A 27,112-nucleotide genomic window follows, 5' to 3' on the forward strand; every position below is an offset into this window, starting at 1 on the left:
CTTTGATTAACCTCCATCACTGTTGACTATGCCACCAGTTGGATTATTAGATGAGCCCTTGATCTCAATGAATGGTGGAGCAGATGAGCTGAACGGCCTGCGTCTGCTCCCACACCTCATGCATTTTTGGTTTGATGCATATGATCATGAGGCGGACTGAGACTTAGGATCGACTCCGGCGAGATTTAAGGCACTCCTCAGTACTAACCTTTCTGAAATGTACGCTAACACAGAAGGGGATTTTCTACTCCTTTGGTTACTCTGTACAGGAGGAGAGAATCATTGGGGCCGCTGGTGGTTCTGAGAGACCACTCTCTAAGACACACACACACACACACACACACACACACACACACACACACACACACACAGTCCTCCCTTTAGCAATAAGGGGAGCTGGATTATAAGTGGGAGCGGGAGCCCCTGTTTCCCGATGAAGGGCCTTTGCCCTCGAATGTTGCCTGACCTGCTGTGCTTTTCCAGCACCACTCTGATCTAACCTCTGGTTTCCAGCATCTGCAATCCTCACTTTTGCCCCGATTGATGACCAGCTCCGAGTCCCCAGAGAACAATTCTGGCACCTCCCTAATATGTCCCGGGACCTATCTGAACAGGACCCCTTCTCACTGGCCTTGCTTCTGTCCATGCTGTGAGACAAAGCAATCCTCTTTTGTTGCAAGTGGATGGGATCTGGGACACACTACCTGTTAGGGGACTGCAAACAAATTCAATAACACCTTTCCAAATAAATACAGGCTTGCAGGATAAAACCATAGAACTACAGATGCTAGAAATCTGAAACAGAGCCAGAAGATGCTGGAGAAACTCCCCAGATCTGGTGACATCTGTGGAGAGAGACAAACTGAGTTATACAGTCATAGAGATGTACAGCATGGAAACAGACTGTTCGGTCCAACCTGCCCATGCCGACCAGCTATCCCAACCCAATCTAGTCCCACCTGCCAGCACCCGGCCCATATCCCTCCAAACCCTTCCTATTCATATACCCATCCAGATGCCTCTTAAATGTTGCAATTGTACCAGCCTCCACCACTTCCTCTGGCAGCTCATTCCATACACGTACCACCCTCTGCGTGAAAAAGTTGCCCCTTAGGTCTCTTTTATATCTTTCCCCTCTCACCCTAAACCTGTGCCCTCTAGTTCTAGACTCCCCAACCCCAGGGAAAAGACTTTGTCTATTTACCCTATCCATTCAAAGTTTGGGAGAAGATTTGTAGCTCAGGTGATCGTTGTTGTGGTTCTGTTCGCCAAGCTGGGAATTTGTGTTGCAGACGTTTCGTCCCCTGTCTAGGGGACATCCTCAGTGCTTGGGAGCCTCCTGTGAAGCGCTTCTGTGATGTTTCCTCCGGCATTTATAGTGGTTTGTCTCTGCCGCTTCCGGTTGTCAGTTCCAGCTGTCCGCTGTAGTGGCCGGTATATTGGGTCCAGGTCGATGTGTTTGTTGATAGAATCTGTGGATGAGTGCCATGCCTCTAGGAATTCCCTGGCTGTTCTCTGTTTGGCTTGTCCTATAATAGTCGTGTTGTCCCAGTCGAATTCATGTTGCTTGTCATCTGAGTGTGTGGCTACTAAGGATAACTGGTCGTGTCGTTTCGTGGCTAGTTGGTGTTCGTGTATACGGATCGTTAACTGTCTTCCTGTTTGTCCGATGTAGTGTTTTGTGCAGTCCTTGCATGGGATTTTGTACACTATATTGGTTTTGCTCATGTTTGGTATCGGGTCCTTTGTTCTGGTGAGTTGTTGTCTGAGCGTGGCTGTTGGTTTGTGTGCTGTTATGAGTCCTAGTGGTCGCAGTAGTCTGGCTGTCAGTTCAGAAATGCTCTTGATGTATGGTAGTGTGGCTAGTCCTTTGGGTTGCAGCATGTCCTCGTTCCGTTGTCTTTCCCTTAGGCATCTGTTGATGAAATTGCGAGGGTATCCGTTTTTGGTGAATACATCGTATAGGTGTTTCTCTTCCTCTTTTTGTAGTTCTGGTGTGCTGCAGTGTGTTGTGGCCCTTTTGAATAGTGTCCTGATGCAACTTCGTTTGTGTGTGTTGGGGTGGTTGCTTTCATAGTTTAGGACTTGGTCTGTGTGTGTGGCTTTCCTGTAAACCTTTGTGGTGAATTCTCCGTTCGGTGTTCTCTGTACCATCACGTCTAGGAACGGGAGTTGGTTGTCCTTTTCTTCCTCTCTAGTGAATCGGATTCCTGTGAGTGTGGCGTTGATGATCTGGTGTGTGTTCTCTATTTCTGTGTTTTTACCCTATCCATGCCCCCCATGATTTTGTAAACCTCTATAAGGTCACCCCTCAGCCTCTGACGCTCCAGGGAAAACAGCCCCAGCCTATTCAGCCTCAGATCCTCCAACCCTCCAACACAGGTGAATTGGCCATCCTAAATTGTCCGTAGTGTAGGTAAGGGGTAGGGGTATGGGTGGGTTGCACTTTGGCGGGGCGGTGTGGACTTGTTGGGCCAAAGGGCCTGTTTCCACACTGTAAGTAATCTAATCTAATCCTTGTAAATCTTTTCTGAACCCTTTCAAGTTTCACAACATCTTTCCAATAGGAAGGAGACCAGAATTGCACGCAACATTCCAACACTGGCCTAACCAATGTCCTGTACAGCCGCAACATGACCTCCCAACTCCTGTACTCAATACACTGACCAATAAAGGAAAGCATACCAAACGCCTTCTTCACTATCCTATCTACCTGCGACTCCACTTTCAAGGATCTATGATCCTGCATTCCAAGGTCTCTTTGTTCAGCAACACTCTCTAGGACCTTACCATTAAGTGTATAAATCCTGCTAAGATTTGCTTTCCCAAAATGCAGCACCTCGCATTTATCTGAATTAAACTCCATCTGCAACTTCTCAGCCCATTGGCCCATCTGGTCCAGATCCTGTTGTAATCTGAGGTAACCCTCTTCACTGTCCACACACCTCCAATTTTGGTGTCATCTGCAAACTTACTAACGGTACCTCTTATGTTTGCTTCCAAATCCTTTATGTAAATGACAAAAAGTAGAGGGCCCAGCACCGATCCTTGTGGCACTCCACTGGTCACAGGCCTCCAGTCTGAAAAACAACCCTCCACCACCACCCTCTGTCTTCTCCCTTTGAACCAGTTCTGTATCTAAATGGCAAGTTCTCCCTGTATTCCATGAGATCTAACCTTGTTAACCAGTCTCCCATGGGGAATCTTGTCGAACGCCTTACTGAAGTCCATATAGATCACATCTACTGCTCTGCCCTCATCAATCTTCTTTGTTACTTCTAGTTATATCAAGGTCTGTTCTCATAGCATCCCTCCCGTGTGGAAATAGGCCCTTCAACCCAACCGGTCCACACTGTCCCTTCAAAGGATATCTCACCCAACCCATTTCCCTATCACTCTACATTTACCCCTGACTAATGCACCTAACCTACACACCCTTGAACACTACAGGCAATTTAGCATGGCCAATCCACCTCACCTGGACTACTTTGGACTGTGGGAGGAAACCGGAGCACCCGGAGGAAACTCCTGCAGACACGGGGAGAATGTGCAAACTCCACACAGACAGTCTCCCGAGGCTGGAATCGAACCTGGGTCCCTGGTGCTGTGAGGCAGCAGCGCTGACCACCAAGCCACCGTGTCGCCCTACGTTCTGACTAGGGGGTCACTGGACTCGAAACGTTAACGCTACTTCTCTGCTGCCAGGCCGGCCGAGTTTCTCCAACATTTTGTGGGAATACAGCAAAGGGGATTTGGGAGTAACCGGATTGCTCATCCGTAAAACGACAACACGGATCTAAGGGGAGGAATGGCCTTTTTTCTGTGCTGCATTGCTCTGTGAATTGATGGGGGTGGCTCAGATTCCTTTCCCCAAGACCGATCTTTATGCCGTTCACACTTGCCTTTCTCGTTCCAGCTCAGCTCGTGCCAATCTTGGGCCCCTTTCAAAGGGGAAATGCAAGTGTTTCTCCAGGTCGCAGGGTCACGGCTTCATTACACCCCTGGATGGGAAAGAGGACATCTTTGTACACATCTCCGAGTGAGTAACAACAGCATCAACTCCTCTTTATATATATCTACGGCTGCGGGATAAGGGAGCGCGGGGGGAAGAGGAGTGCAACTGGAGGTCTCACCTGGGCACTGTGGTCGGTTCATTCAAATGTGAGGAAAGAGCAGTTGTTTGTATCCATGTGACTGAGCGGTTTGTGGGTCCCCCAGTAGGAGGCAGACTTGGACATGTTTCAGTCTCGTCTCCCTCAAAAGGCCAAATTCAAAATTTGGGAGAAGATTTGTAGCTCGGGTGCTCGTCGTTGTGGTTCTGTTCGCCGAGTTGGGAATTTGTGTGGCAGACGTTTCGTCCCCTGTCTAGGTGACATCCTCAGTGCTTGGGAGCCTCCTGTGAAGCGCTTCTGTGATCTTTCCTCCGGCATTTGTAGTGGTCATCACAGCATCTTCGGCATCACAGAAGCCCTTCACAGGAGGCTCCCAAGCACTGAGGATGTCACCTAGACAGGGGACGAAACGTCTGCCACACAAATTCCCAACTCGACCACAACAGGCCAAATTCTGCTGAGGTCAGTGACACAGCTGAACCGAAAGAAAGCACATTTTTTCAAAAAGACTTGCATTTATGTAGCACCTTTCACAACCAGGGAGTGTTTCCCTTTGAGCCAAGAATCATAGGATTGTAAAATGTATGAGTAGAGGTAGGCCATTGAATCTGTATAGCTGATCTGATAATCCCCAACCCTGATTTCTTGCCTCAACCCAGAAGCTCTGAGTTCGAGTCCCACTTCCAGGGTTTCAAGAGCAAGGAGCTGTGCTCATAATGAGGTCAAACAGGTACAGCATCATCACAGGATCCCTACAAGGGAGAAAGAGGCCATTCGGCCCAGCAAATGTGCTCCCTCTCTCCAAAGAGCATCCCTCCACCCTATCCCCATATTTCCCACCTAGCCTGCACACTACGGGCAATTTAGCATGGCCAATCCACCTGACCTGCACATCTTTGGACTGTGGGAGGAAACCGGAGCACCCGGAGGAAACCCACGCAGACACGGGGAGGATGTGCAAACTCCACACAGACAGTCGCCTGAGTCTGGAATCGAACCCAGGTCCCTGGTGCTGTGAGGCAGCAGCACCAACCACCGAGCCACCGTGCCAATGTCAGGCAGTAGGAAGGGGAGCGATTCCTGGTCCGTGCGATGGAAGGAATGTTGGGACCTCCACGTCATGCTCCACCCTCCAACTCCGCACACTGAACCAACGCCACAGGTACCATTTCCACAACAACGGAGGGGTTGGGTAGGGCTCTGCCACCCCGAGAGAGGAAGGCAGTGACAAGCCAACACTGACTGAAACTGGTCATCAGCTCAGGACGGGACTGCCAGCCCAGAATGAGGCAGTGAGCAGCTTCCGGGCAGAGCACAGGGAGCGGACGCTTAGTCTTCCACGGAATATTCCGGCGATTACAGCCCAGATGATAATAAGACTGGCATAGTGGGAAGGTCACTGGCCCCGAGTCATCCAGAGGGCCGGCTAATGTGCTGGAAGGATTGGTTCAAATCACGGAGGAATTTAAGTTCAATCTCTTCAAATCCCTGGAAGACGAAACTTGTCTCTATGATGGTGGCCATGAATTGAACTGGAGCAATAGTGAAGGGAATGTGGTGGGTAATTCTGAGCGGGTTTTCACAAATGGCGATGTGAAACTACCCGCATAATTTGTTTCTGTCCTGTTTGCTGAGGGATAAGTAATTGCACCCGGGAGATCTACCCTTCTCCTCCTGAAGGTAGTGCCAGGGGGTCATTGACATCTACTCAAGCTGCAGACGGGGCCTGGATTTAACATCTCAGCCACAAGGTGGCACCTCTGGCAGTGCAGCACTCCTCCATACCCTCTGTCCAACAACCTCAAGCATCCTACTTGAAGTCAGCTCCATAGGCCGCTCTGACAGTGAACTCCCATTGAAGTCAATGTTAATAGACTGGGCACTGTGCCCCTGTAGCTGAATGAGCTTATACTCACCAGGGATCCTGATTTCATAGAATCCCTACAGTATGGAAACAGGCCATTCGGCCCAACAAGTCCACACCGACCATCCAAAGAGTATCCCACCCAGACCCATTCCCCTGCCCTATTGCTCTACACTTACCCCTGACTAATGCACCAAACCTACACTATGGGCAATTTAGCATGGCCAATTCACCTAATCTGTACAACTTTGGTCTGTGGGAGGAAACCAGAGCACCCGGAGGAAACCCATGCGGACACGGGGGGGAACGTGCAAACTCCACACAGACAGTCACCCCAGTCTGGAATTGAACCCAGGTCCCTGGCGCTGTGAGGCAGCAGTGCTAACCACTGAGCCACCGTGCAGGCTGAGCTACCTCTAATGCAATGTTTTCTCAAAGCTGAAAGTGTTTCACAAAGAAGGCCCTCTGACGCTGGGAAGGGGAGCACTGTCGACCTGAACGTCCGGGAGGATCTCGATGGCTCAAAATGGCGCCACCAAGCTGCCTCACCCTCCCACGTCGCAATGTCTTAATAACAGGGCAACGCGGCAGCAGAGAGGGGAACAAATCCCACGCTCAGGATCCCATTGCTTTGCGGGACATCCAGACCCCCCCCCCCCCCCCCCCCCCCACCCATGGATGTGCACTTCAGAAAATCAGCCTATCAAAACGCACGGAGACCCATGGCAGAAACTGGAAACCCTGAAGCCACAACATTCTCAATTCAAGGGACGCTCACCGTTTATCCCTGAACCAACCCCATCTGAAAAAGTGCTGAACCACGGTCACGTTGCTGTTTGTGGGAGCTTGCTGTGTACAGCATGGCTGCCATCTTTCCTCCATAACTACACTGGTAAAGAGATTTTCATAGGAAAGCACATTGGGATCACTTCCGCATTGCTTAATCTGTCAGAGCTCAGTGAACCCCCGGCGGGGAGGACTGGGGAATGTATTTGCAATTCACAGCAAACTTCCTTTGGGTGCTACCTCAATGCAATGTTTATCAAGCTGATGAGCGCCATTTCAACACCAAGCAATACCTTCTAAAAGGAAAGTATTGTGGGATGCTGAAACCAGAAACTAAAACAGAGAGGTCAGGAGAGTCTCAGCAGGTTTGGCAGTATCTGTGGGGAGAGAGAGAGAAATAGAGTCAACACCTTGAGTCTGATATGATTCTCCTTCAGAAAGAGGGAGGGGCTGGAAAGTAGTTTTTATGCTGTTGGGAGAGAAGGAACAAGTGGAACAAATACTGATGATATCCAGATCAAAAGACGATAAAGGTGGCAAAGGAGAGCTAGAGGTGCAAAATAGGTGTTAGTGAAAGGTGTGTGAAGGAGAAAGTGGACCTGCACCGCGAACAGCAAATACCAGCAAGACACAGATAGTGTTGGGTTTCTAAACAAAACAGAAGACAGATCTCTGACATTGTTGAACTCGATGCTGAGTTGTGAAAACTGCAGAGTGCTGAAGTGGAAAACTCCTGCAGATGGCATTGAGCTCAGAACGTTCGACCTTCAGTTTTGAAGGCGGATCATTTTCAATTCGAAACGTTTATTTTTGCTTTCGCTCTCCCCATTCCCTACCTTACTTTTTGCCTTGTGACGGTTGATGTCCATTGGGACCAGTGCTTTGACGTGCCTTCCCAATCTGTCTTCCCTTCCAGCATCGAGGGGGAGTACGTGCCTGTGGAAGGTGACGAGGTCACGTACAAGGTCTGCGCCGTCCCGCCGAAGAATCTGAAGTACCAAGCAGTCGAGGTGGTGATCACCCACCTGGCACCTGGCACCAAACACGAGACCTGGTCCGGGCAGATCGTTAGCTCCTGAGGGAGGCCAGGTCTTCTGGGCTCGGGGCCTTTGCAATGAAGCAAAACATTCAACGACAGTAATTGTGGGGAAGATTATGTGATTTGTGAGCTGTGTGTTGTTATTTAACGGTTTAGGATTTAAAACAAAAAGAATTACATAACAAAATGGAACGGAGTTCCTACAGGCTGGGGAAAGGGGTATGATTGTGGCTCTTTGTTTTTTTATCTTTATTTATTTTCGCTAAAGTTCACTCACACTGTTGACCGTGAAATATTTCTGCTTCATGACAGCGTCCGGATTGGATTATTCCTCTAGGGGCATGTTCAGTGGGAGATGGTAGTGTAACGATATAATGTTGCTGGCCTAGCGATCTGAAGGCCCAGCCATAAGCCTCTCGGTGTTTGAGAGTTCAAATCCCACCCCCTACACCTGGTGGAATTTGAACTTGGAACCTGGACGGTCAGTATTGTTTCCCAAAATTGTAATGTCTAATACTAGGCAACATGTGAGAGGGGCAAGTTTTCTTTTTAACCCAGAGAGTAATAGAGTTTGGAACACGCTGCCAGGGGTGGTGGTGGAGTCAGGAGTGTTTAAGGGGCTTGTAGACAAGCACATGAATATGCAAGGAGTGGAGGGATATGGACTGAGGACAGGCAAAAGGGATTAGTTTGATTTGGTGTCATTTTCAGCACAACATGATGGGCTGAAGGGCCTGTTCCTGTGCTGTAATGGTCTATGTTCTATTTCTAGAGTATGCCTTAATTTACCAAACATTTCACCTCCGGGCCCTGAATAAATATGGCCGCCACCATTGTCACCTGGGACCGGTGACCATTTTCTTCCCACTGAGGTTGGCGGTGAGCTCACGTTTCATTCCCGCCCCCATCTGCAGGACCCCCCCCCCCCCCACAATGTGGGGTTTCAAAAGTGCCGCCTATACGTAACTCCTTCCCACCTTAACTCCCACCCAGCGCAGAACCTCACCACCCCCACCCCCACCCAAACCCCTAACCTCTGGGAGGGGCAGGGAGGTGAAGGGGCACAGGTGATGGTGTGGCACCTTTGGGCAGTGTATCTCTGGCACCAAAACAGAAAGGACTGGAGAAACTCAGCAGGTCAGACAGCACCTGAGGAGAGAGAAAGCAGAGAGAACATAAAGTAGTGACCCATCTTGAGTGCTGAAGATACTGCCAGGCCTGCTGAGATTAGTTTTCCGGCAATCTCTGTCGATGTTCCTTCCAGTGAATGTCTTACAGTTCTTGGTCAAAATTTGGTGCTGAGTTGTTTGCTTGTATATGTGATTGGTTTCCCTCTGGAATTGTTCTTGTTCACAACAGGTCTGGTAACCACAAACCCTGATGAAAACACATGGAGGCAGAGACTTCACATCTCGGGTTTTCAGTCAGTTCTCTCGGTACTGTGACATTCCACAGCCAATGATAGAGAGAATAGAAACACCAATCATTCCAATCCCTCTGACCCCTACAGATTCTGATTGTGATTACAGCTCCCTTCCATTTATCACATCTGTTCTTTTTGTTATATTTCATTGGAGGAACGTGTGGGCGGCACAGTGGCACAGTGGTTAGCACTGCTGCCTCACAGCGCCAGAGACCCGGGTTCAATTCCCGCCTCAGGCGACTGACTGTGTGGAGTTTGCACATTCTCCCCGTGTCTGCGTGGGTTTCCTCCGGGTGCTCCGGTTTCCTCCCACAGTCCAAAGATGTGCAGGTCAGGTGGATTTGCCATGCTAAATTGCCCGTAGTGTTAGGTAAGGGGTAGATGTAGGGGTCTGGGTGGGTTGTGCTTCGGCGGGGCGGTGTGGACTTGTTGGCCCGAAGGGCCTGTTTCCACACTGTAAGTAATCTAATCTAATCTAATCTTATGCCGCCATCGATTCATTAACAGTTATCATCGAGAGGTTACACACAGAAGTAAAGCTCTCGGTACAATGGTCCATCAAACATTTTAACCAAGACTCCCGCCCACCCACCAAGGACCCCCTTCTCCTGCCTCCAACACACCCCATCCACATGGACACCACGTGCCGGCCTTTTACCCGCCCTTGACCTCTTCATTTCAAACTGCCGCCTCCCCTCCCCCCACCTTATCCCAGTCCCAAGCCTCCAACTTGGCACCGCCCTCCTGACCTGTCCATCACTCCCCCTCTGACCTATCACCTTCTCCCTCACCTTCATCCACCTATTGCTTTCTCAGCTACCTTGCCCCCAGCCCCAAGTCCCTCCCATTTATCCCTCAGCACCCCCGGCCCAAAAGCCTCATTCCTGATGAAGGGTTTAGGCCCGAAACGTGGATTCTCCTGCTCCTCAGATGCTCCCACAACAGGGACAGCAGAAGGTCAGATACGGAATAAAGCTTCCTCTGTATTGTCCATATTAAACACTCCCACAACAGGAACAGCACAGGGTCAGATAGAAGAGTAAATATCCCTCTATATTGAGCGCATCAAACACTCCCATAATGGGGTCAGACACATCTTCCACCATCAAAAACTCCCAGGCCAGGGACAGCACAGGGTCAGACACAGAGTAAATATCCCTCCCCTCATTTAAACGAGAAGTAATGCTAACTCGATACTGTTCCCATGAACCATTTCCAGGACAGATACAGCACAGCATTAGATAGAGCGTAACCCTCCCTCTACTCTTTTAAACTGAAAATGAATGTCCCTCAATGCTATCCCCATCAAACACTCCCAGGACAGGGTTAGATACAGAATAAAGTTCCAGCTATTCTGTTAAACTGAAAGTAAAGCTTTTTCTACACTGTTTCATCATACATTCCCAGGATAGATACAGCATGGGGTTAGATACAGAGTAAAGCTGCCTCTACACAGTCTCTATCAAACTCTCCCAGGACCAGTACAGCACGGGATTAGACTGCGATGTCACTTAGGGTAAGTTATGAGCTGTAGACAGGTTAATCATTACCATCCTCCCACCTTTTAACTAGCTTAATTCCCTCAGAATGATTGAATTCGGAGATCTGATTGGACAGTGTCGATGTACACGTTTGGATGATTTAGTTTGTAACATCATTTTAAGATATTGAAACGAGCGAGGGGAACAAATGATGCAAGTATTTAACATATCTTTCCCTCAGACTTTATCAAATATTAATTTCCTGTATTTAACATCAAGCTTCTTATATTAGGGACTGGTGTAACCACTGGAGTGCTTTAAGAAATGACAATTTGAGGTAGTGTGTGCAGGACAAGCAAGTGAATTTCACTGATATTCTGGTGACATAAAAGAATTCTTGGGGATTAAGCGTGTGTCATAACAAACTGTGTACCTTTTTATAATTAAAATAATTGCAACCAAACATCGTTTTCAGAACAATCGAGTGTAACTATTGGGTTTTGTCCCTGTGTTGATCCTCATATTTCCTCCTTCGGCTTTGTCACCGGGTCTACTTCAGATCCTTTTCTTCAGTTGGTTTTGATGATCAGGAACAGCTGGGCAGAGTTCCTGAGGGGAATCACAAGAAGAGGAGTTGCCAGCAATCAAGGATTTTCCAAGAATTTCCGGGAACATGTGGTTAATCTGCAGGCTAGCCAGTGGGAACCAAGAGTTTAGAGATGGTTAGAAATTGTTAAAGAAGATTAGAGAACGTTAGCGATGGTTAGAAAAGGTTAAAGATTGTTAGAGATTGTTAGAGAAGGTTAAAGATGGTTAAAAAACGTTAGAAAAGGTTAGAGATTGTTAGGAAAGGTTAGAGGAGGTTAGAAAAGGTTAGAGATGGTTAAAAAGGTTAGAGATGGTTAGAGAAGGTTATAGATTGTTAGAGAAGGTTAGAAAACATTAGTGATGGTTACAGATGGTTAGAAAAGGTTAAAGATGCTTAGAGAAGGTTAGAGATGGTTAGGAAAGGTTAGAAATGGTTAAAGAAGAGGTTAGAGCTGGTTAGGAAAGGTTAGAGATGGTTAGGGATGTTTAAAAGGTTAGAGATGGTTAGAGAAGGTTATAGATTGTTAGAGAAGGTTAGAAAACATTAGTGATGGTTACAGATGGTTAGAAAAGGTTAAAGATGCTTAGAGAAGGTTAGAGATGGTTAGGAAAGGTTAGAAATGGTTAAAGAAGAGGTTAGAGCTGGTTAGGAAAGGTTAGAGATGGTTAGGGATGTTTAAAAGAAGTTAGAGATGGTTAGACAATATTAGAAAAGATTAATGATGGTTAGAGATTGGAAAATCCTCCTCAAACACATCCAACAGTGTTGGCTATCTAAGTGCAGAAAGCTGCCAATGTTAGAGATCAGAGATTGGGTAGGCAGGGGGATGTGGTGGTGAAGTTTTCAGATTTTCACACAGCTCCCCCCCCCACCCACCTACCCATATCTCGGTTCAGGTAGCTCACCCAATGAGAGCAGTACCCACAGCCCGGGTGGCACTGAGGAACAACCCTTTCCCTCATACTTTGATCAGCCAGGGATCCCTCGTTTTGCTCTCCAGCTAACAGTCCCTGTTAAACATAGCAAGTGGTCAGTTTCCTGTAACGTGGACAGTTACTGCTCGGACAGACGCAGTGTTCCTGGTCAGACCAGACCAGACCAGACAAAAATAATAGCCCCTATTGAAGTGAATCCACAAGGGCTGAGGAGGGGATCAGCAAAAAACTAATTGCCTTGCAGCCTCTGTGCTGGGAGTGTTTGATAGGGGCAGTGTAGAGGGAGATTTACTCTGTATCTGACCCCATGCTGTCCCTGTCCTGGGAGTGTTTGATAGGGGCAGTGTAGAGGGAGATTTACTCTGTATCTGACCGCGTGCTGTCCCTGTCCTGGGAGTGTTTGATAGGGGCAGTGTAGAGGGAGATTTACTCTGTATCTGACCGCGTGCTGTCCCTGTCCTGGGAGTGTTTGATAGGGATAGTGTAGAGGGAGATTTACTCTGTATCTGACCCCATGCTGTCCCTGTCCTGGGAGTGTTTGATAGGGGCAGTGTAGAGGGAGATTTACTCTGTATCTGACCGCGTGCTGTCCCTGTCCTGGGAGTGTTTGATAGGGGCAGTGTAGAGGGAGATTTACTCTGTATCTGACCCCATGCTGTCCCTGTCCTGGGAGTGTTTGATAGGGGCAGTGTAGAGGGAGATTTACTCTGTATCTGACCGCGTGCTGTCCCTGTCCTGGGAGTGTTTGATAGCGATAGTGTAGAGGGAGATTTACTCTGTATCTGACCGCGTGCTGTCCCTGTCCTGGGAGTGTTTGATAGGGATAGTGTAGAGGGAGATTTACTCTGTATCTGACCCCATGCTGTCCCTGTCCTGGGAGTGTTTGATAGGGGCAGTGTAGAGGGAGATTTACTCTGTATCTGACCCCATGCTGTCCCTGTCCTGGGAGTGTTTGATAGGGGCAGTGTAGAGGGAGATTTACTCTGTATCTGACCGCGTGCTGTCCCTGTCCTGGGAGTGTTTGATAGGGATAGTGTAGAGGGAGATTTACTCTGTATCTGACCCCGTGCTGTCCCTGTCCTGGGAGTGTTTGATAGGGGCAGTGTAGAGGGAGATTTACTCTGTATCTGACCGCGTGCTGTCCCTGTCCTGGGAGTGTTTGATTGGGATAGTGTAGAGGGAGATTTACTCTGTATCTGACCCCATGCTGTCCCTGTCCTGGGAGTGTTTGATGAGGGCAGTGTAGAGGGAGCTTCACTTCCAGTTTAAAAGAGCAGAGGAAAACTTTACTGTCCCTGTCCTGGGAGTGTTTGATAGGGGCAGTGTAGAGGGAGATTTACTCTGTATCTGAACCCATGCTGCCCCTGTCCTGGGAGTGTTTGATAGGGATAGTGTAGAGGGAGATTTACTCTGTATCTGACCCCGTGCTGTCCCTGTCCTGGGAGCGTTTGATAGGGACAGTGTAGAGGGAGATTTACTCTGTATCTGACCCCATGCTGTCCCTGTCCTGGGAGTGTTTGATGAGGGCAGTGTAGAGGGAGCTTCACTTCCAGTTTAAAAGAGCAGAGGAAAACTTTACTGTCCCTGTCCTGGGAGTGTTTGATGGGAAGTGTCAAGGGAGCTTTACTTTCAGTTTAATGGGTTAGAGGGTGATTTACTCTGTGTCTAACCCCTTGATGTAACTGTCCTGGGAGTGTCTGATGGGGGCAATGTAGAGGGAGCTTTACTCTATCTATTCCTGTGCTGTACCTGTCTTGGAAGTATTGGGTGAGGGCAGTTGGAAGGAGCCATAATCCGTATCTAACTGTGTGCTGTACTTGTCCTGGGATAGGGGCATGCTAGAGAGGACTTTATTTTTAAACTAAAGGGAGAGTTTACTTTCTGTTTGTGTAGAGCGAGTTTTACGTGTCCTTGAGTGATTGATGGGGATGGTGTAGAGGGAGGTTTACTTTCAGTTTGAAAGAGTAGAGGAAGGTTTGTCTTTGTATGTAACCCTACACTTCCCTGTCTAGGCAGTGTTTGATGTGGATAATGTAGAGGAAGCTTTACTCTGTATCTAACACTGCTATATGTGTCTGGGCAGTGTTTGATATGGATAGTGTAGAGGGAGCTTTACTCTGTAGCTAACATTGCTGTATGTGTCTGGGCAGTGTTTGATGTGGATAGTGTAGAGGGAGCTTTATTTTTAATTTACTTTCAGTTCAAAAGTGTAAAGTGTGCTTTTTCTCTGTATCGAACTGTTTCTTGTACTGTTCTGGGGGTGTTTCATGGGGATAGTGTTGAGGGAGCTTTACTTACTATTTTAAAGAGTAGAGGAAGCTTACTTTAAAAGTGTAACAAAAGCTTTACTCTGTACCTAACATTGTGCTGGCCACGTCATGGAGTGTTTGATGGGGACAGTGCAGAGGGAATTTTTATTTCAGTTTGTCAATGTAGAGAGGATTTCACTTTTAGTTTAACAGGGTAGAGGGAGCTATGTTCTGTATCTAAGCCCGTGCTGTCCTTTACCTGAGTGTGTTTGATGGGGACAGCGTTGAGGGAGTTTCACTTTCAGTTTAAGGGAGTACAGGGAGCTTTACTCTGTAGCTAACCTCATGCTGTACCTCTCCTGTGTGTGCTGATGGGGAGGGAGCTTTAAGTTCAGTGTAAAAGAGTAAAGGGAGATTGCCTTTGTTTCTTACCCCGCGCTGTACTGGGAGTGTTTGCTGGGGTCAGTGTAGAGGGAGCTTTACATTTAGTTTAAAAGAGGGAGCTTTCCATTGTATCTAACCTGTCCTGTAACTGTCCTGGGAGTGTTTGATGGGGTCAGTGTAGAGGAAGCTTTACTTTCTGTTTACTTTCAGTTTAATGGTGGCTCAGTGGTTATCACTGCTGCCTCTCAGCACCAGGGACCCAGGTTCGATTCCAGCCTCGGGCGACTGTCTGTGTGGAGTTTGCACATTCTCCCCATGTCTGCGTGGGTTTCCGCCCACAGTCCAAAGATGTCCAGGTTAGGGTGGATTGACCATGGGAAATTGCCCCATAGTGTTCAGGGATGTGTAGGTTAGGTGTATTAGTCAGGGATAGATGTAGGGTAATGGGTCTGGATGGGTTACTCTTTGGAGGGTCAGTGTGGACTTATTGGGCCGAAGGGCCTGTTTCCATACTGTAGGGACTCTAGTATTCTATTCCATGATTGTAACAGAGTACAGAGAGCTTTGCTCTGTATCTAACCCTGTGCTGTCCCTGACCTGGGAGTGTTTGATGGAGAAAATGTAGAGGGAGCTTTATTCTGAATGTAACCCCTTGCTGTACTGTCCTGGGAGTGTTTGATGAGGACACTGTCGAGGGAGCTTTACTCTCAGTTTAAAGGAGTAGAAGGAGCTTTACTCTGTGTCTAACCCCCTGCTCTGGGAGTGTCTGATTGGGAGACAGATTTACTTTCAGTTAAAAAGAGTCTAATCCTGTGCAGTCCCTGGCATAGGAGCATTTGATGGGGAGAGTGTAGAGGGAGTGGTGATTTGTTCCTAACCTAAACTGTACAGCTGCAGGGAGAGATGGGACAGCATCGGGAGAATTTTCCAATGTGCCACATCATGTGCTGTACTAACCCTGAGTGTTTGGTTTGACAGGGAGGTGTTACTCTGTACATAGCCAGCTACCTGTGTGGCAAATATTCAAACTGAATGATAATTTCTGAATTACAGAGAGTGTGTGTAACAGGACAGAAGTCATGTTGTCTGACTCTCACTGTTTTAATGTCCCTCCCTGGTTCTTCTGGATATTGTAGCTCTGTGCTGTGAGCCACTTCTCAGGTATTGGATTTTGCGTCTAACTTTGTGAGTGATTCACTGGGAACCGGTCACCGAGCGGGGAGGAGAGGAGCTGGATTGCTCCCGACATATGGCGCTCAGGGAGCCCTGCTGTGGTTGGTGAGGTCTGTGCACTGCCTATTCACTTCACGGGCCCCACCGAGGGAGAGCAGCCATTTTGTTGACCTCTCAAGGTGTCCCATGATGTCCGCCCTGGGGAGCCTTAACCCACAGCCTGAGCAGGACACGACTTGATCCTTTGAATCCAAGCAGCCTCCGATTGGAGGCTAAAGTTTTCATCATGTCACCTCACGTTGTGACCTTTGCCCCACACACTCCCACCACTTGATCGTAAGATACAGGGACAGAATTAGGCTCTTCGGCCTATTGATTCTGCTCTGCTACGGCTGATGTCTTTCTCAACCCCATTCCTCTGCCTTCCCCCCCCCCCCCCCCATAACCCCGGATATCCGGGGGTCGGATTTGGATCAAGTTGATTGATCCTGGTGGAGAAGTTGAAGTAACCGAGAATCAATGGTCTCTATTGGGGCCCTTACCCAGGAGTTGAAGGTTAGGGAAGGGATTGGTGGGGAGGCACGGTGAATTGGCAGAGATAACTGCAGCAGTTTTGGGGGGGGGGTCTAGATTAAAGTGGTGCTGGAAAAGCACAGCAGTTCAGGCAGCATCTGAGGAGCAGGAGAATCGACGTTACAGGCAAAAGCCCTTCATCAGGAATAGAGGCCTTTTCCAGCACCACTCTAATCTAGACTCTGCAGTCCTTGTTTTTACACAGTTTTGGGGGGGGGGGGGTGGGGGGAGGTGTCAGGTTGCCTTGGATTCTGAATTAACTCTTTCGTCAGCCACATGACAAATGCTTCTCATTCTAGACACTTTCCCCATCCCAACCCAAACCAATCACTCGACCCCCACCCCCCCATTAATACTTTGTCATTTGAGTTTAAGATCTAGCCGCGTGTAATTCTGTCAAACTGTGCTAATGTGCATCATTAATAATCACTGTCGGTGCTGAATGGACGCTGGAGTTGGGAACACCAGGAAGCAAGAATGGTTTGTGATTGGGTAATGGTGTCCTTGGCAAAAGCTATCAATAAAATGCAATAATACTCCAGCCCTCAAGTTCTCTGTCCATTCTTTCCACGTGGGATCTTGCTCTTCTCAGTTGAAGAGAGAGCTGTTCCATTGGCCCAGCCAATTGGTCAAGTGGATAGCGAAGAGGGTTACCTCAGATTACAACAGGATCTGGACCAGATGGGCCAATGGGCTGAGAAGTGGCAGATGGAGTTTAATTCAGATAAATGCGAGGTGCTGCATTTTGGGAAAGCAAATCTTAGCAGGACTTATACACTTAATGGTAAGGTCCTAGAGAGTGTTGCTGAGACCTTGGAGTGCAGGTTCATAGCTCCTTGAAAGTGGAGTCGCAGGTAGATAGGATAGTGAAGGCGGCGTTTGGTATGCTTTCCTTTATTGGTCAGAGTATTGAGTACAGGAGTTGGGAGGTCATGTTGCGGCTGTACAGGACATTGGTTAGGCCACTGTTGGAATATTGCATGCAATTCTGGTCTCCTTCCTATCGGAAAGATGTTGTGAAACCTGAAAGGGTTCAGAAAAGATTTACAAGGATGTTGGAGGGTTGGAGGATCTGAGGCTGAACAGGCTGGGGCTGTTTTCCCTGGAGCGTCAGAGGCTGAGGGGTGAGCTAATAGAGGTTTATAAAATTATGAGGGGCATGGATAGGATAAATAGGCAAAGTCTTTTCCCTGGGGTCAGGGAGTCCAGAACTGGAGGGTATATGTTTATGGTGAGAGGGGAAAGATATAAAAGAGACCTAAGGGGCAACCTTTTCACGCAGAGGGTGGTACGTGTATGGAATGAGCTGCCAGAGGATGTGCTGGAGGCTGGTACAATTGCAACATTTAAGAGGCATTTGGATGGGTATATGAATAGGAAGGGTTCGGAGGGATATGGGCCGGGTGCTGGCAGGTGGGACTAGATTGGGTTGGGATATGTGGTCGGCATGGACGGGTTGGACCGAAGGGTCTGTTTCCATGCTGTACATCTCTATGACTCTTAAGTTGAGATGACTCCCTGTTGTGGTGAGGAGCCCTCTGCTGGCACAGTTGGTAAGTACACCCCTTGGTCCAGCAATAAACATTCAGACTGGGTCTAAAGTTTGATCCAGGAGTTAATCAGCTCCATCGCAATGGTTGCTCTCGAGGTTAGATCACAACCCTTTTGGGGAGGCATGGTGGATCAGCAGTTAGGATAGCGCTGTGGCTCAGTGGTTAGCACTGCTGCCTTACGGTGCCAGGGTACTGGGTTCGATTCCACCCTCGGGGTGCCTGCCTGTGTGGAGTTTGCACATTCTCCCCGTGTCTGAGTGAGTTTCCTCCCACAATCCCAAGATGTGTAGGTGAGGGTGGATGGGCCATGCTGAATTTCCCACAGTGTTCAGGGATGTGTAGCTAAGGTGCATTAGTCAGGGGGAAATGTAGAGCGATAGGGAAGTGGTTCTGGGTCGGTTATTCTTCGGAGGGAGAGTCCAGACCTGTTGGGCTGAATGGCCTGTTCCCACACTGTTGGGATTCTGGGAGAAAGTGGGAATATGGAGGTACGTGCTCAAGCGGTTCCAATAGCCGACTGCTGTTCCCAGTGTTTCCGTATCCCAATCTCCATGTGCCTCTGATCAGTTATCCAACCATGTTGGGATGGGTGTTGTGTGGCTCAGGGAATCGGAGCAATACCCTGCCCCATCTCGGGGGTGGGGGGGGGTAGGAACCTTTCACAGGAAGTGTTCTGCTGCATGTCCTGCTTGATGTTCACCTCCACAGAGAACGAACTTGCCGCGAACAGGATGCTACTTGTGGGATCTTGCTATGCACAAACTACCGGATGTGTTTTCTGAACCGCAACAGTGCAATTCACTGTCTGGACAGTACTTTGGGATGACTGGAGACTTGGACGGTGCTACACAAATGCACATGTGGCTGAACTAGGAGGAGCAGAAACAACTCAAAAGAATTCAGTGCAGGAGGAGGCCATTCGGCCCACTAATGTTGGAGGGAAAAACCAACCTCTCTACAGCCAGCCAGTCAAACCTCCGAGGAATCTGATCATATTCAGTGACGGTCATTAACACCAACACGGTGCCCGCACCGTGACGGTGATAATCCCCAACACAGTGCCCGCACCATGATGGTGATTACTGTGACGGTGATTACCCCCAACACAGTGCCCACACTGTGACGGTGATTACCCCCAACACAGTGCCCACACTGTGACGGTGATTACCCCCAACACAGTGCCCGGACCATGACGGTGATTGTCACCAATACGGTGCCCGCACCGTGACGGTGATTACCCCCAACACGGTGCCCGCACCGTGACGGTGATTAATATCAACACGGTGCCCGCACCGTGACGGTGATTGACACCAACACGGCGCCCACACCGTGACGGTGATTACCCCCAACACGGTGCCCGCACCGTGACGGTGATTACCCCCAACACGGTGCCCGCACCGTGACGGTGATTACCCCCAACACGGTGCCCGCACCGTGACGTGATTACCCCCAACACGGTGCCCGCACCGTGACGGTGATTACCCCCAACACGGTGCCCGCGCCATGACGGTGATTATCCACAAAACGGTGCCCGCACCGTGATGGTGATTATCCCCTGAAGTGTTCTATCCCATTCAATAAGGTCCTGGCCGATCCAGGTGGAGTCCCAAACCCCTGTTTCATACCTGCCGCATGTAACCCACGACCCGTGCAGCAGGCAGACATCGATGTAACACCACCTTGAATAGATACAAAGATCTATCCTCTACCACTCACGTGGGGTTTGGGGACGGGTTTAGAGATTTGCAAGAATTAAAGCTGCTTGAGACAAGAGATTCTTCCCCATCTGTTGTTGTGAATGAGATGCTTTATTTTTAAACGTTGTACTTTATATGGTTTGATAGGAAACATTCTCTCACCATCCTTCATGATCTTCCTGTCTGTGGTTCAATTGTATTTCACTACATTCTGACAGGAGTGGACCCTATCGGCCTGAGCATTCCCCAGCAGGACAACCCCTTCCCTCCCACACTCAGCCGAGTGAACCTTCTGTGAATTCCTTCCATTCCCAGTCTCGGGATGGGGAGGCCAAACCTGTCCTGGACTCTCACTCTGATCCCACTCCCCGCCAGCTCCTTGACTTGTCAACCCTCACTCTCAGGGAGTGGAGGCCAGCATTGCTCCTTCTCCTTGCTGCTTCTCTGCACAGAGTTCCTCCGATGTGTCCAAAAAGCACGTCTGACCGTCCATCCCTCACCCCTCCTTCCCTTTCCTCACTCCTTTCACTGTTGCTCTCTCTGCCCAATTGTTTCGAAGTCCCTCATCCTGGGGAAAAGGCCAGTGTTCTTCACCAATTCTATTCCCTTCGCGATTATATTAACCTCTCTCAGGTCACCCCCCTCAACCTCCTACACTGCAGTGAAAAGAATAATCCCAGCCTACCTTTGTAACTCAAACCCTCCATTCCCAGCAACATCTTGGGGAGTCTTTTCTGAACCCTCTCTGATTTAATAATCTCCTTCCTATAACAGGGCGACCAGAACTGGACACAGTAATCCAGAAGAGGCCTCTACAATGTCCTGTACCGCCTAAACATGACGTCCCAACCTCCTACACTCAAAGGTCTGAGCAATGAAGGCAAGCTTGCCAAATGCCGCCTTAACCACGCTGTCTGTATGTGACACAGATTCCAAAGAATTATGTCCCCGGGAGCCCTTGGTCTCTCTTTCCTACAACACCAGCTGTCCTGACCCACTCTTTATAAATGACAGCAGTTCTTCCCTCCTCACCCACCTCAGGTTCTCACCTCAAACCATTCTCTCCCAGAACTCTGAGCCGTGGAAATTCACAGTCTCCACGTTTCCCCATTTCAGGATTTTAAAATAACCATCCCCGCTTCATTCACTGAGACCAGCCTCACAACTCTCTGCAATCTCTTCAGCTCAGTTCTTCGTGTTCGAAAGTTCACGCAAACTCTTGTTTTCGGGGTTTGAGTTTCCAGCCCCTTTTGCTTCCTGTTGTTACAAATGTTTGTTTTTTTGGTGGGGGTCGTGTGTTTTTCGATCAACATGCACCACTGTAAATGGCTATGTCAACATTTTCTCCTCAAACGGTCACAGCGTAGTACTGGCCTTTGGCCAATAGGTAGCTGTGTGAAACAGGTTTCTGATATGTCCCAGACATAGTACCATCTTGTAGCTACGTACAAAAGTAAATACACATCTGACTGTGAACAACAAGTAAAGTAATTCCGGTCACACTGATATGGAACTGGATGAGTGACATCCCACAGCAGCAGTATCCCACAATGCACAGCTGTTGACATGGCTGAGCTAATTGTCCATCCCCGATGGGCAAGGGGAACCTGCAGTTACGGTCGCCCTCTCCAAGGTTCCCAGAAGTAGAGTTCCCGGGCTCGAGATCCGGGAATGACAGGATGTGTCCGCGGTTCGTTCCTACAGGAAGAGCTCCTTACAAATCCGAACTGTGTCATCCGGGGACGTCACAGTGTGGCCAATTGTCCTTGGATCGTGGAAGATCTCGTGATCGTTTCCACCCTGCACAGATCAGACAGAGGTCCAGGCTGTCTGACTTCACCATCACCACCTCCCCCTCCCCACCAATCCCCCTCCTCCAAAAACCCACGCCACTCCTTACTCACACACACACACACTCACCTTTCTCTCTCACACAGTCACACTCACCATTCTCACACAGTCACACTCACCTTTCTCTCTCACACACTCACCATTCTCTCACACACACACACACACACACACACCTTTCTCTCTCACACACTCACTCACCTTTCTCACACCGTTCTCACACACACACTCACCGTTCTCACGCACACTCACCTTTCCCTCACACACACTCACACTAACCATTGACACACACACACTCACCTTTCTCACACACACTCACCTTTCTCTCACACACACACTCACCGTTCTCACACACTCACACTCACCATTCTCTCACACACTCACACTCACCATTCTCTCACACATACTCACCTTTCTCACACACACTCACCTTTCTCTCACACACACACTCACCGTTCTCACACACTCACACTCACCATTCTCTCACACACTCACACTCACCATTCTCTCACACACACTCACCTTTCTCTCACACATCCACTCACCGTTCTCTCACACACTAACTCACCTTTCTCACACACACACTCACCTTTCTCTCACACACATACCTTTCTCTCTCACACAGACACACACACCTTTCTCTCACACACACTCACCTTTCTCTCTCACACACACTCACCTTTCTCTCTCACACACCCACTCACCGTTCTCTCACACACTCACTCACCGTTCTCACACACTCACACTCACCATTCTCTCACACACATACCTTTCTCTCTCACACAGACACACACACCTTTCTCTCACACACACTCACCTTTCTCTCTCACACACACTCACTCACCTTTCTCTCTCACACACACCTCACACACACACACACACCTCTCATACACACACACTCACCTTTCTCTCTCACACACATCCACTCACCTTTCTCTCTCACACACCCACTCACCGCTCTCTCACACACTCACTCACCTTTCTCACATACACACTCACCTTTCTCTCTCTCACACACTCACACTCACCTTTCGCACACATATTCACACTCACCTTGCTCTGTCACACACACACTTACCTTTCTCTCACAAACACTCACCCTTCTCTCTCACACATTTCTTTTTCTCACACACACACACTCACCTTTCTCTCACACATACACACTCACCTCTCTCACAAACACATTTTTCTCTCACACACATACACACTCACCTTTCTCTCACACACACACATTCACCTTTCTCTCTCACACACATACACACTCACCTTTCTCTCACACACACACACTCAACTTTCTCTCTCACAGATACACACTCACCTTTCTCACACACACTCACCTTTCTCGCTCACACACACTCACTCACCTTTCTCGCTCACACACACTCACTCACTTTTCTCTCTCACACACCCACTCACCTTTCTCTCTCACACACACCTCTCTCACACACACACCTCTCACACACACACTCACCTTTCTCTCTCACACCCACCCACTCACCTTTCTCTCTCACACACCCACTCACCTTTCTCTCTCACACACACCTCTCTCACACACACACCTCTCACACACACACTCACCTTTCTCTCTCACACCCACCCACTCACCTTTCTCTCTCACACACCCACTCACCGTTCTCTCACACACTCACTCACGTTTCTCTCTCACACACACCTCTCACACACACACACACCTCTCACACACACACTCACCTTTCTCACTCTCTCACACACACACTCACCTTTCTCTCTCACACATTTCTCTCTCTCACACACACACACTCACATTTTTCTCACACACACACACTCACCTTTCTCTCACACATACACACTCACCTCTCTCACAAACACATTTTTCTCTCACACACATACACACTCACCTTTCTCTCACACACACACATTCACCTTTCTCTCACACACACACACTCACCTTTCTCTCACACATACACTCACCTTTCACACACAACTTTCTCTCACACACGCTCACCTTTCTCCCACACACACTCAACTTTCTCTCTCACAGATACACACTCACCTTTCTCACACTCACCTTTCTCGCTCACACACACTCACCTTTCTCGCTCACACACACTCACACCGTTCTCATACACACTCACACCCACCGTTCTCACACACACACTCACCGATCTCTCACACACACACTCACCGTTCACTCACACTCCTCACCTTTCTCTCACACTTTCACTCACCTTTCTCTCACACACACACACTCACCGTTCTCTCTCACACTCACCATTCTCTCACACACACACCTTTCTCTCTCACACACACACACCTTTTCTCATACACACTCACCTTTCTCTCTCACACACACTCACCATTCTCTCTCACACACACTCACTCACCTTTCTCTCACACACACACACTCACCTTTCTCTCGCACACACACACTCACCTTTCTCTCTCTCACACACACTCACCTTTCTCTCTCTCACACACACTCACCTTTCTCTCTCACACACACACACACCTTTCTCACACACTCACACACCTTTCTCACACACACACACCTTTCTCACACACACACACACTCACCTTTCTCTCGCACACACACACTCACCTTTCTCTCACACACACACTCACCTTTCTCTCACACACACACACCTTTCTCACACACACACACCTTTCTCACACACACACACTCACCTTTCTCACACACACACTCACCTTTCTCTCACACACATACACCATTCTCACACACAACAGACACCTTTCTCTCTCTCACACATACACTCACCTTTCTTTCTCACACACATACATCTTTCGCTCACACACACACTAACATTTCTCACACACTCACAATCTCTCGCACACTTACTCACCTTTCTCTTGCACACTTACTCACCTTTCTCACTCACACACACTCACCTTTCTCACACACACTCACTCACCTTTCTCTCACACACACCTCTCAAGCACACACTCACCTTTCTCTCTCACACACACTCACCATTCTCACACACACACCCACTCACCTTTCTCTCTCACACACCCACTCACCATTCTCTCACACACTCACTCACTCACTCACCTTTCTCACATACACACTCACCTTTCTCTCTCACACACACTCACACTCACCTTTCGCACACACATTCACACTCACCTTGCTCTGTCACACACACACTCACCTTTCTCTCTCTCACACACACACACACTCACCTTTCTCTCTCACACATTCTCTCACACACACACTCACATTTTTCTCACACACACACACTCACCTTTCTCTCACACATACACACTCACCTCTCTCACAAACACATTTTTCTCTCACACACATACACACTCACCTTTCTCTCACACACACATACATTCACCTTTCTCTCTCACACACACACTCACCTTTCTCTCACACACACATACATTCACCTTTCTCTCACACACACACACACTCACCTTTCTCTCTCACACATTTCTCTCTCTCTCACACACACACTCACATTTTTCTTACACACACACTCACCTTTCTCTCACACATACACTCACCTTTCACACACAACTCTCTCTCAAACATGCTCACCTTTCTCTCACACACACACTCAACTTTCTCTCTCACAGATACACACTCACCTTTCTCACACACACTCACCTTTCTCGCTCACACACACTCACTCACCTTTCTCTCTCACACACACCCACTCACCTTTCTCTCTCACACACACCTCTCACACACACACACACACACCTCTCACACACACACTCACCTTTCTCTCTCACACACACCCACTCACCTTTCTCTCTCACACACCCACTCACCGTTCTCTCACACACTCACTCATCTTTCTCACACACTCACTCACCTTTCTCTCTCACACACACTCACTCACCTTTCTCTCTCACACACATTCACTCACCTTTCTCGCTCACACACACTCACTCACCTTTCTCTCACACACACACCCACACACCTTTCTCTCTCACACACCTCTCTCACACACACACACACCTCTCACACACACACTCACCTTTCTCTCTCACACACACACACCTTTCTCTCACACACACACTCACCTTTCTCTCACACACACACTCACCTTTCTCACACCCACTCACCTTTCTCACACACTCACTCACCTTTCTCTCTCTCACACACACACACACACCTCTCACACACACACTCACCTTTCTCTCTCACACACACACACTCACCTTTCTCTCTCACACATTTCTCTCTCTCACACATACACACTCACATTTTTCTCACACACGCACATTCACCTTTCTCTCACACATACACACTCACCTCTCTCACAAACACATTTTTCTCTCACACACATACACACTCACCTTTCTCTCACACACACACTCACCTTTCTCTCACACACACCCTCACCTTTCTCACACACACACACCCTCACCTTTCTCACACACACACACCCTCACCTTTCTCTCTCACATGCACACACACTCACCTTTCTCGCGCACACACTCACCTTTCTCGCGCACACACTCACCTTTCTCGCGCACACTCACCTTTCTCACACACACTTACCTTTCTCTCTCACTCACACTCACCTTCCTTGCACACATCTTTCTCACACACACACACTCACCTGGCTCTCACACACACACACACCTTGCTCACACACACACACTCACCTTTCTCATGCACACACACTCACCTTTCTCACGCACACATTCACCTTTCTCTCTCTTACACACACACACACCTTTCTCACACACACCTTTCTCACACACACCTTTCTCACACACATTCGCCTTTCTCACACACACACACTCACCTTTCTCTCACACACACACCTTTCTCCCACACACACACTCACCTTTCTCTCTCACACACACTCATCTTTCTCTCTCACACACATACACCTTTCGCTCACACACACACTAACATTTCTCACACACTCACAATCTCTCGCACACTTACTCACCTTTCTCTTGCACACTTACTCACCTTTCTCACTCACACACACTCACCTTTCTCTCACACACACCTCTCACGCACACACTCACCTCTCACACACACGCTCACCTTTCTCTCTCACACACCCACTCACCATTCTCACACACACCCACTCACCTTTCTCTCTCACACTCACTCACCTTTCTCACATACACACTCACCTTTCTCTCTCTCACACACTCACACTCACCTTTCACACACATATTCACACTCACCTTGCTCTGTCACACACACACTCACCTTTCTCTCTCACACATTTCTCTCTCTCTCACACACACACTCACATTTTTCTCACACACACACACTCACCTTTCTCTCACACATACACACTCACCTCTCTCACAAACACATTTTTCTCTCACACACATACACACTCACCTTTCTCTCACACATACACTCACCTTTCACACACAACTGTCTCTCACACACGCTCACCTTTCTCTCACACACACACAACTTTC

At 48.6% G+C, this 27,112-nt stretch overlaps 2 protein-coding genes across 4 annotated transcripts in view; one reads left to right on the top strand and one right to left on the bottom strand.

The window, feature by feature from the left end:
• LOC140489236 (cold shock domain-containing protein C2-like) overlaps positions 1 to 17,149 on the top strand; it is a 62,866-nt gene extending 45,717 nt beyond the window's left edge. For both annotated transcript variants that reach the window (XM_072588554.1, XM_072588553.1), the window contains exons 3-4: positions 3,917 to 4,039; positions 7,679 to 17,149. In XM_072588554.1, the coding sequence (XP_072444655.1) occupies positions 3,917 to 4,039; positions 7,679 to 7,841 (286 nt within the window). In that variant the 3' untranslated portion in view covers positions 7,842 to 17,149. The remainder of the gene's footprint in view (positions 1 to 3,916; positions 4,040 to 7,678) is intronic.
• A 2,801-nt stretch (positions 17,150 to 19,950) lies between these two features.
• The window catches only part of LOC140489237 (phosphomannomutase 1), a 27,547-nt gene continuing 20,385 nt past the window's right edge, over positions 19,951 to 27,112 (bottom strand). For both annotated transcript variants that reach the window (XM_072588556.1, XM_072588557.1), the window contains exon 8: positions 19,951 to 21,658. In XM_072588556.1, coding sequence (XP_072444657.1) covers positions 21,557 to 21,658 — 102 coding nt within the window. In that variant the 3' untranslated portion in view covers positions 19,951 to 21,556. The remainder of the gene's footprint in view (positions 21,659 to 27,112) is intronic.

Source organism: Chiloscyllium punctatum, chromosome 18, assembly GCF_047496795.1.
Source record: "Chiloscyllium punctatum isolate Juve2018m chromosome 18, sChiPun1.3, whole genome shotgun sequence".
NCBI classification, from domain to species: domain Eukaryota; kingdom Metazoa; phylum Chordata; class Chondrichthyes; order Orectolobiformes; family Hemiscylliidae; genus Chiloscyllium; species Chiloscyllium punctatum.